Raw genomic sequence first — 11,966 nt, forward strand, 5'->3', positions numbered from 1 at the left:
AGCAGGGAAGGACAGCACTCAACTTGAGCAGAGGTGAGGGTTCTTACTCTAAATAAAAACAAGAGCTCAGCTTCATGGCAACATAGGGTATAGTGGGTTTCGTTTCTTTCTTGTTTTTTTCTTTTTTTCTTTTTTTTTTTTCCTTAATGCTGTTTTTTTAAATGCAGGCAGTTTTTCTGGTGAGCTAGATTACAGTGGCAAAGAGAAAATAATTAAATATGCATTTAACAACTTTTTAAACATTCATTCTGCTTGCCTTTGCCAAACACCTGTAAGCTCTGTCAGGGGCACGAGCACTTAGGGACATCCTGCTGATGCAATAGCTTCATGGCTTTAAAAACAGAGGTCCACCTCTGCTAGAAAATGGACTGATTGCCAACAGTAGCTGTCAGCAGTGACTCCACCTCTGTCAAAAGGATTTTAATTGCCAGTATTGACGGGACAAACCTGTAGGAGGTTGGCATGGACAGCAAAGTACCTGTGCAGTCGAGTGTGGTAGCTCTCACTTTCTGTATTGGTATTTCAAAGTTTTGTCCCATCCACATCAGCATTTAAATTACCTTCAGCATTCACTGAGGTGGGTAATTAGTAACCAGTCGCTCTCCTAGTGTCAGCTCGGGGTCATTTCCTTAATGTAAATAGACCCTCAGAGGGGGCTGTTTACAGTGCCTTCTACTTTCACTTTTTTCCAGGGTTTGTTGAGCCCCAGAAAACTTTAGGGTTAAGCCCTGATTAAAAAAAAAGAAAAAGGAAAGAGAGAGAGAGAGAGTGCCCTCAAATTTTAAGAAATTTTTAAAATGTATATAAACAGAAGTCCTCTCCCTTTCCTCCCCCCCAAATTAAATGATTTCAGAAAAATAACATATATATTTTTATATATATATATAAAATAAGATACCCAGAGGCACTGGTTTGCATTAGGGCTTAATTTCCAGCTAAATTAAAAATCAAATCCAGGCATTTTGAATGCCTGAGGGGCACAAAAGCAGCACCCAAAATCATTAACTTTTGCACCTTTTATAATATATCCCAAACCGGTCAGATTTGTTTTTCAAAATTTTGTAGTAAAATAAAAGTGCTCTTTGAGGAAAATCTATGCAATTAAACAGCAGATGCTTAACCCCTGAAAAATAGAGGCTTATAACAGAAGTGCTGATAGACCCTTAACCATAGCATCATTAGCAGCAGGTGCTGCTAGAGTTATTATTTTTCTAAATAGTTTTAATGTAAACAGTATTCTTAAGCTCTAAGTGTAGCATAATGGTTGGGATTTGCTCTTTAATGCTTTTTACTAGAAAGATACAGCTCATTTAAAATAGCTGGTAGATACAGAAAGCATAAATATACAGTAAGTTTAGACACTGATTGTACTAAATGCAACAATACAAAGAAGCAAACAGGAACACAAATGGTAACACAATAAAACTGTATTACATTTGTGCTTCAAATATTACAATACATTATATACAATAGTCCAAAATAAACATCTCATGCCAAATGACACAAAAAGAAACAAAAAAACCAAACAACCCAAAAACCCCAAGAGCAAGCAAAAAGAATCCAGCTGTATGTACAGTACCTTTTTAATTAACATTCAACTCTGAACTGGAGCAATTTTCACTACATACAGATGCAGTCCGCCTTTTACTTCACGCAGCCTTTCTGTCTCCCTATATCTATGCTATTCAGTAGGTTCCTGTGTCATTTCTTATATACATGTTGAGCAAAAAAGATAAAGGAACATAGTGCTTTGTATTCTTAATGATGTGGCATCAGATCAGCGAACCTGGGGTGCATAACCTTCTTTCATTAAACCTTCCTCATAGTCTGTCTGGCACAGAATCATGTTGTTCTTCAGGAAAAATTTGTCTCCAACGCAAAATCTGAAATTACAATAACAAAGGGAAAAAAAAGGTCATTTCAGGATGAATGATGTGGTATGATCTTACACGTAAGGATTGTACAACAAGTGTTCACAATTTTGCTGTACTGACCGCAAGGCTTGCACCCCTGCTGTCTGTCGCAGCGCACGCAGATGCGTGTGCACATATGTGAAAGCCCAGTAAAGGAATTGCTCTGGTATCAGAATTAATCCTGTACTTTCAACAAAACCTAGTGCACTCAAGCGCTTTTGCTTCCCCAGCCAAGGACTTCATTCAGCGCCCACCGAAGACTGTGGGAGTCTTGGATCGGGTCACTAGCACACAGATAAAACAGAATAAATATCCCAGGCTACTGAGTTGAGTGAAAAGTAAGTGTCCTGCTTTCACGCAAATCAGAAGGAAAACAAAGTGATCGCATGCAGTAGGAAGCTCATCTGAGATACGTTACATTTGTCTTGTGCAGGCGTACTGGTAAGAATTTCTTGTTATATTCCAGCTGGATATTTTACTAGAATTGATTTAAACCGGTGGTTCTGAGAACCTTTTCTAGCGTACACACAACTTTACATATATTGTGGTGTGAACCAGAGACACACAGGCAGGTATGCAGAGAAACCTTTTTTTTTCCTTCCTGTAGGAGTTGATTATAAATTTAGTTACTCAGCTAACTACTCTCTCTCTTGTGGTATCAGTATACCTACCTTGTTATACTATTATGTGCATCAGAATGATCTGATTGCTACAAAATGCTACTGAGATATTTCATTTGATTTTCTCTGATGAGCAGGAAAATCACGTAACGTTAACGCTTCTGGCTGGCTGGCTTCAAACTCCAAGTAAAGTAGGATTTCCCAGCTAAGCAGTATGCTTGAATATAAGAAGGTTCTTCACGGACACCCCCCTCAACCCTTCCCCCCGACAAACCCAATCTTTTTGAAGATACTTAAGGAGCAAGTGAATAGGGCCAACGCATAGAAAAAGAGTTTCCCTAGTGACTGCCTTGGCAGGGTTACGTGCCTTTGTTTATAGTGAACTCTCCAGCTATAAAATATATTGGGAGGCACTGCTCACATTATTCCAATTAAAATGAAAGAAAGTAACCTAAATGAACCCCTTAACACTGATGTGAATAAATGAAACCGGTTTCTACCAGCTAATTATGGATCTCACTACATAAAGTATTGTTTAATGTGTAACGGATTATAATGTCCTTTTTTGTGTAATTTCCAAATGGTGACATCTTGGACACAATTAGGGTCAGATATAAATGCTTGTGTTGTTTACGGTAGATTTAACAACAGAGCAGCTATGGGAATAGCTGTATATGTATTTAATTGTAACAATTTAACCTTCAAATAGTGATGCCTGCTGTAGTTGACCCGGTAAAACTACGTAAATGACACAGGTTGACCCACCTGACCTCTGATAGTGGTCTTTCTTTATCAGATAGTCAATTTCTAATGATGTTGAAGCAGAAATCTTGGTGAATTGTCACAGATTAAATTGTGTATTGAAAGCAGTCCTTTAATGTTTTGTGAAGTTGGAGGTTTAAATGAGTAGCAGTTGGACTGATTTACATTTGTGAAGATTGGAATGCTAGACAAAGAGCGAACCCATTTATTTTCCAACTGGGTAGCTTTGGAAATTTATCCTTATGCTAGCTAAATAGATAGAGGGAAAATAGTGTAATAAAAAAGTGGATTGAAAAGAATTAGCTCTGCTCTTAAAGGAAAATTGGTTTGTTTATTTGTGGACTTTTTTTTCTGTAGGATTACTGCCTGGTGCTGATGATGATTGAAAATAGAGATTATGGAATGATCCCGAAATCTTTAAGATATTTGTGGTCAAGACTTTTATAGAAATTACAGGTTCCTGCTATCCTTCCCACCCCAATCCTGGTATATTAGGCTACTAACAGCACAAAAGTATTTTGAATAGGTGTGTTGAAATGCAAAATTCTTGAAGCAAACAAGTTCATTGGCAGTTTCTCTAGTTTCCATCCTTAGTATTTTTGTCCATTGACCACAATGCTGACAAAAATTCTTTTGTGCATCTTACCAGATTAGGTAAAGGAGTCTTAACTAGTGCTAATATGTAAAAGTGCTTTTCCCAGAGAAGCCACTTTAAAAAAAAAAAAGATTTAAAAAAAGTCCTTCTTAGCTTCTCTTAAAGGAATGTACAGATTAGTGTGGACTAAAGCAGGGGAAGTTAGGTATTGTGACAAATCAGTCACTCCATTACAGTTAGCCCAAGGATTACTGATGGGGACTGAGCAGGAGACGTCGGGCTGGCAATGCCCACCACATCAGAGGGCTATTGCGCAGCAGGGCGGCTCTCCCCGTGGGTCAGGCACCAGTGCGAGATGCAACCACCTCTGCTTGCCCAGCAGAAAGCACTAACTCTAAACTGTGAATGTTATTCAGCTACGTATTCCTTTGTGTTCCAGCGTAATACAGAACTTAGCAGACTAATCTGTTTAAAATATTTAGTAAATGAAAAATACACTGCTGAAGTGCAATTCATGTGCATGGCAATACTTTCACATATGACTTCTTGCAATATTGCTTGCATCAAAATCCTGGCTGAAGGATTTTGTTTTTCAGCCCTCAGAGAAGTGCCACGGTTTGAATTAAACTACACCAGCTACACGAGGGAGTCAGGATGCCTTTCCCAATAAAAAGCATCAATGCCTTTTGCTTTTGCTATGTTAATATGTCGAGTCAGAAATGCTCTACCTATGTCTACATGGCATTTGACAGCTTTATGCATGAGTGGCTTTAAACATACAGAGTTCCACAAATCATTTACCCTCCAAGTGTACAGCTGTCTTGCGGAGAGGCTGCCAGTGGCCTGTCTAGACACGCTTGGCTGTGTGATAACCTGTGGGGTGAGGGTCTGTCTGCATGGTAAGACACCCTCTGGGTTCATCTGGGGCTGCGTTTGCACACTGGCGGGTGATCCTCTGTGCCTTGGGGGAAACCTGTTACTTGAGATATTTATAGTCCAAATTCTGCAACTGTTTTTGTATTGTGCAAGTTCAGCAACCAAAACACATCGGCAAAGATGGACGGTGAGGCTTGCATGTGCCCCTGGGTATTAAATGTGTGAATTATGCACTCATTAGGTGACAAGAGGTAAGCACTAGGTGAAAAACATTTAAAGGTGGCGTGCTAGCTCCTAAGTACAATGAGACCAGGCAATTATACAGCTGAAATATGACAAATTCTGTCCATCCACACTTTCAACCTTATTTGACTCTCAAAAGCAGATTTAGCCTCTTCTGAAGTCAAAGAGCTAAATCTTGCAACTATTTCAGATTGGTTTTGCACAGTCTAGGATTTAAACCTGCCTCAGCTTTAAAATGGAAGGGTAAATTCAAGCCTTTGCCTTCCACCTCTGGCAAGTGGTTTTTTCATGGAACTGGCATACGATGTAAATCAGGGCACAACTTGGGCACATATATCAAATGGAGTCAAGGAGCATATTGAGATGCCACTGGGTTAGGAGTATATAATGAGGCAAGACTATTACTCTTCCAGCAGGCAGATGGTAGTCTTCAGCCTTCCCTAAAACCCTCACCCAATTTATTTAATAGGCACGGAAGACGAACAGGAAAAAATATACAATAGGCTGCATTAACATGCCAGATTGGACTTACCACCATAAATTGATAATACTACTTTTGACACGACTGTGACATTAGTAGAATGACCATTATAATTAACCTACATCCTAGAACTCCTGTCATATTTTACAATAGCAAAAGGAAGGCCATTTATATTACAAAATGACCTCTGTTATCACCTTGTTTGGAAGGGGAAGGTGTGCCTAGACTAATCACAAGAAGTATAAAACTTACACTTTGAGAAATAGCTATTTCATTCAGAACAGATATTTAAGGAGATCTCACTGCTGTCTGTCATCTTTTCTGATGTACAGGACATGTATCAAGGTACCGAAGACTTCTTAAGAAAGCAAGAGAAATACTGCTGTGAACAAAGATGGCTGTGTGTGAAGTGCCTCCTCTGGTAATGTCAAATCTTTGATGCTGTAGAACGAAACAAAATCTGAAAGCATTTAATTGATCTTCTCTAGGGTAAAGAAAGCTCAGACTTACTTACCCCACCCACACCCTTCTACCCTGCTTTGTGCACTCAGTGATGTAACTTTGTCCTTTCCTCCTTTTTTTGAAGCTCCTTTGAGTTTCCAGTATAACTTAAATTAATGTTAACCTATATGCACCACTAAGAGAACAAAGCCACTTTTTTACATCACAGTTCATCAGTCCACACCTATGGTTTACTAATTCCATGGGTTCTGTCAAAATGTCCATTTGTTATCAAAGGCTGGAAAGTGGAAGCTGTGCCTGCATTTGTACATTTTTACCAGTATGATGTAGTATTATACACACAGAATCCTAGTTCAACTTACAATGACAAACCTCAACTTGGTGTGCTTTTCATTACTATTTTTTTAAAAGCAGGTATGGAAAATGTATTAATTTTTATTCTAAATTTAGTGACACTCAATGAAAATAAGTAGCATTCAGGTCTTCAGAATTTATAAAATGACCACTCATGCAAAAATCTAATGTTGGTGTTTGAAGTAAGGATGTGCCTGGCATTGCATTCCCTCCCCGCCGCATGATAGAGAACAAAGGCAGCATTGTCTGGGCATTTTACAGTTTATACTGGAGGTAAGTGTTTACAGCTACACCAGGACAGCGATTTGAATGAGTATGTAACCATTTTCAGTTCAGTTCCCATTAAAATAAAGGCTGTTTCGGATAGAAGGATGGAACAGTGGATTGAAACACCCCTCAGTGATAGCAGATGGGGGTTTTAAACCATAGCCCGAGCTGACTTCAGACAGCAGAGAGAAAATATCACAGAAGTATGGAACAAGCTGCTAAAGCAGCCGACAGAGTGAAAGGAAGGACACTGAAACTCCGGAAAGTGGGAAAGCCGAAGGCAGACTGAGATCATCGCTGTAGTCAAAAGTGTCAAGCAAAGATACAGCTGAGCCCACTCACAAGATTTTCCACTCCATTTTGCTAGTCACACACATGCAACCTGACAAAGTGTGAAAGGCAGTGTCTGTTTACAAGTTTATCTTTCCAGTGGTTTCCATTTTTTTCCCTTCAAATTTTCTGCAGAAATCAACTATATTGGGGCTACTGCCAATGTGAGGTGAAGTGCTTCTAAGGAGAACTTTAATAAGTTTACAGAGAAGAAAAGGGAGCACTCACACCATTAAGATGACTGTCACTAAGCTCTGTGGGTATTTAGGCGATGGAAGAACTTCAAATTAGGAGTAAGCTGGACAGAGACATGAAAGATAAGGGCATGCTAAAACCTTTAGGCTAGGAGCAGAGCTTAATATTCACAAAATCCCTACAGCTTTAAGCATCAGTATCAAGAAAAAATGGGGAAAATATGTCAAAAAATGGCTGGACAGAGCAATTAGATCCTAGAGCTGGAGAGCTTTATGAAAGGGAAAATACGAGACAGTGCATATTTGACACCAGGGGACTAGGCTCAGTGCTCAGGAGATCTCTTTCAGTCCTGTCTGTGTCTACAGTCCTGTCTACAGTCTGTCTTGCTAGAATACAGTATGTGAGATGATGTGGTTTTCTTCTGACTCTGAAAACCTAGCCTTCAGGAGGCCAATAAAAGGGGACTGGCACATTATGACTTAGTTCAGAGATGCAGTTTATGGCCCAAAAAAAAGTCCCCTGAAATCAAGGGGGTCTAACTACCATCCACACTGAGACTTGAGCTGGATGGTGAGTTACAGATACTCAAAAATAATAAAGCAAATAGTGAAGTTGTACATAAAAGCAGAAAAATCACCAAATCTTTCACAAAAAATACTAGGCAAAAACGGGCAGGCCCTTCTCACCTGGGCCAGGATCAACTATTTAAAGGGCAGGAATATGAGGGCCATGCAATAGCAAGCCCAAAGAACGGGTTGCCCCAAGGATTGGTGTGATGCGAGTTAATATAATTATTAGCTAGCTTGGAAGGCCGAAGGCATTGGAAGGCACAACCAGGCACAAAACGTCAGAAGAAATTCAGTGTTGGCAAAGACAAAGTAATGCAAACTAAAGAAACATTTTAGTCTACTCATGAGCGTTGTATATATTCTGTTAGGAAAAAGCCTAAATGGTAGACGAAAACTGAAAATCTGAACTATGGAACTGAACAGAGACTGTTATATACTTTCTGGTAGTACTCCAGCTATGTTGTACTTGTATCAGTATAAAGAATGACCCAAAGAATTTAAAATTTAATTGGGGAAGAGAATGTGAAGGTGGGGAATACATGCCTTGAAATAGCTGGTGAGCCTTGCTACCTCTGTTGGCGATTTTTGGATATCTCTGATGCATTTGTAAATAAAAATAATCTCTTCAATAAATAAATACCACATTAGGGATAGTGGCTGGAGTGAAAGCGAAGAGCAGATCTAAAAAAGCTCAAGAGCATTATTTTGCATATGAAGGGGCAGCATGGAATAAAGAAAGAAAATTAAACAGCTATCTTATAAACTCATCCTCACTTGGAATCTGCTGTTTGGTTTTGATTAGCTTAACTAGAGGAAGAAAAAAGGATCCTGCGAAGGGCAACAGAAATTACTAATGGCATGGTGACTGACAAGATTATTCAGTTTAAAAGAAAAGAAATAGAGGTTTCACAGCAGATATAAAAAAACTCCAAAACTGGTGATGGGTCAGGTGTCTAGCATTTCTATCTTTTATTGTTACACAAGTAATGAAAAACAAAAGATTTAAAGCTATTTATTAATGAGACAATGTAGTCAGTGGGATGCTTTGCCACAGGAACGACAGAAGAGCTAAGCTGGAGCATCCATGAAATAGTATTTATTACAAAAAACAACAAAATTAATTCTTCAGAGTGCCAGTAGCCCCAAATTGTGAGGAAGAAAGGTACCCTACAGACAGTCTGTTTTATTAAGCTCCGTGAGAGCTATTGTAATATAATCAGGATTAGGGCCACTTTTGAGAATTTCTGCAATTCTTTGAAACTTCTGGAACTGCTCCCTGTTTTGACTAGATGAACTAGACTGTATTTCAGGTAAATCAATTCTTTTGTTCCCAGCCTAAGACTCCTGTAAGATTATTTCATAACCCTTTGCCAAAACTACATGCAAAGTAAAAATCAAATAAGAGACTAGATTGAAGGCTCAGGAATGACAAGGCTAAGAATTATTAAATATCCCAGGAAAGCTCTGTTTCAGAAGCACCCAACAGCACTTTTCCAGGGGGATCAGTGGCCCTAGGGCATAGTATGATGTACATTAGCTGCAAAGTGAAATCATACATTAGTTCACGCTTGTAATGGTAAAAGAGGAATATTAAAAATAATCAGAACAGCTTCACTCTTAGGGGGGAAGAAAAAGAAAGTTCACTTCCTCAGATCCAAGAGTGCTAACTATGATGAAAATCTTTTGCACTCAGAGTAACAAACATTGTCTGCTTTGCTTGACTGATGAAGATTAGCTGACTTCTTACATTAAAGAAGTTTGTCTTGTGTGGGCTGAAGTGACAAGACAATAACTAAGTGCTAATTGTGCATAACCAACACTAAAGATATGCAGCCCCATTATGGCATGTAATAAATGAAGCAAACAACAGAAATATATTAGGCACTTTAATAATGATACTAGAATCGTGGTTTGAAAAAAACAGGGATGTGAAGGGTTTAAGAAGCGAAACCTAGGAGTGTGCGTGTGTCTTAAGTGGGTACGATCGGAGGCTCTGCCTGTCTTACTCAGAATACAGCCTCTTAGTTCTGTGGCAAGACAAAATTGATATAGGACTTTAAATAGCATTAGAAGCTATAATTACCTTGCATTATTATATAGTTTAAGCAGTGGTTATTACTTGCCTGGTATTTTAATTTCCCATGCAACATGATGAAAAAGGTCAATTTGGCTTTTTTTAAAGAGCATAATTGTAGTGTGCTACACTTATTAGCAGCTGTACATTTTATGGTTCTTTAGGGAGGTTTGATTTTTAAATGACTACAGTGTTACAAAATAATACACTGCAGGACAAGGTGAGTTAGCAAAGCTTAGTTAGAGCTGTATCTAACTTTAGCCTGTTAGACTATTATCTTCCTAATTTTTTGTTACTTCCCTAGAAATGTACATCTCGTGTTTCTCCCCACCTGAAAACGAAAAACAATATGAACACTATAAAACTCCAAATAGGATCACGTAATAACTGAAAAAAACATAATAGGTACATTAAGGAGCGGACATAATTGGTTCTCTCATTTCCTAGACCTGACTTCTAAGTCACTGGCAAAGCTGCTAGCAGCTCTCGTGGAGTCAGGAGTAGAGTTCTCAGTGAAATCTCTGACAGGATTTGGCCACCACTCTGAATATAGTTGCTATAAGTTCGCCTGTATTCGCCTCTGAAAAATTCAGTTGTTAACAATTTTACCATTTTTGACATTCGTTCTGCAACTGTACCATATAGGTGATGCTTCAGAACAAAGTGTCAGGTTTGGATCCTTGGGATTTTTATAACCTATAGGTAGGATATGGAAATAAAAATAGGGCATAAGAAGTCCAATGCTGCTACAGAGAAAATGATGGGAACATCATCTTTTAAATTTAAATGATTCAGTTCCGACAACAGGAAGAAACAACATGTACTTTAAAAGAAATACATGTGATAACAATGAAGAATTAAAGTGAAATTAATGTAATAATGACAAATGGTACTGCTATGCTCTTCTGCAGAAAAGGATCTCAAAGTCCTTTATATATATTAATTAATTAAGCTTGACAGACAGCCTTTTGAAGGAGAGGAAGCAACATTATTCTTGTTTATTGATGCAGGATCTGAGGCACAAAAAGTTTTCTGGCCAAGGTCATGAAAGATATTCTGTATCAGTTCCAGGAAAGTATTCAGGTCTTACTCTTAGTCTTGGGTTTCCGCTACAGGTAGACGTTTCCTCTTTACTTGAATGTATGCCCGCACCAGTGCCGAATTAGCACTTAGCTTATGGAACAAACCCAAGAAATTCTCTTACCTCTGATTACAAAGTTGACATGCAAAACAGTCCAGGTGATAAACATTGTCCTTTGCTCTCATCACCATCTCAAAAGCAGGTATGAGCTTACTACAGGCAGCACAGTTTCCTGTAACGCCAAATAACCTGGAGATACAGAAAGAAATATATTCCTGAAGATGCTTAACTGAAAAGAAAACCACACTTTCTTTTTTTTATCTTTTTATTTTTTCTCCCCAGCGGTTGCCTGGCCTTTGATTGACTTCCCAGCACACCCCCCTTTGGAAAGGCTGGTCTTTGGTGGTACAAGCCTGCCCAATTTACAATACAAAGGCATAGCCCTTTTTGCCGGAGAGAGCTTTACGAAGCAGTGACAGACTAATATTGCACCTATTGCGATGTTATTTTTTTCTGCAGGTTATACTGACCTTTCTTGAAAAAAGAAACATCGTGTTAAACTAAACAAAGAAATAGTAAACACATTAGGGATGTTACATAACTGTGCAGACCGAGGTCAAGCTGTTTGCATAGGCGGGGAGAGTCTTCTGCTCGGATCCTGCCGTACAGACGAGAGCCACATAACCTTGGCTTTTGGTGCTATTTATTATTAAAACACACTTTAGCTAGAAAAGAAATAACACTTGAAAAAGCCAATATTCTTCGCATTTTTGACATCTAGTGCTAAAAGCTTTACCACTATTATTAAAAGAACATTTTATGAACAAGTCATTTAAATTGTCAGAAAGCATTAGTGGTTCATGCACCTTACAACCCTATACCATAGTTATTGCTATGATTATGTTATTCAGGTAGCACATTAAAGTAAATGAGGCTGTAAACTATATATAGTCACATCAGGAGTAGAAGTATAAAATACTGTAAGAACAATATGAAATGCTGTTTTTGCCAGACATCTATATAAATTTTTTTTAAATTCTCTTTGCTAAAGATTTTTCAGTACTTTTCAAGTGGGTGTATTACAAAAAAAAATCACACATATGCATCCTTTTGTAACATAGAAGGATTATAATGAACAAGAAAA

At 38.4% G+C, this 11,966-nt stretch overlaps 1 protein-coding gene across 3 annotated transcripts in view; it reads right to left on the reverse strand.

The window, feature by feature from the left end:
- Positions 1–1,412: 1,412 nt before the first annotated feature.
- Positions 1,413–11,966, reverse strand: part of LMO3 (LIM domain only 3) — a 59,162-nt gene continuing 48,608 nt past the window's right edge. For all 3 annotated transcript variants that reach the window (XM_075160132.1, XM_075160123.1, XM_075160113.1), the window contains 2 exons: positions 10,946–11,071; positions 1,413–1,883 (listed from right to left, as the gene is read on the reverse strand). In XM_075160132.1, coding sequence (XP_075016233.1) covers positions 1,778–1,883; positions 10,946–11,071 — 232 coding nt within the window. In that variant the 3' untranslated portion in view covers positions 1,413–1,777. The remainder of the gene's footprint in view (positions 1,884–10,945; positions 11,072–11,966) is intronic.

This window comes from Calonectris borealis, chromosome 1, assembly GCF_964195595.1.
Source record: "Calonectris borealis chromosome 1, bCalBor7.hap1.2, whole genome shotgun sequence".
NCBI classification, from domain to species: Eukaryota; Metazoa; Chordata; class Aves; order Procellariiformes; family Procellariidae; genus Calonectris; species Calonectris borealis.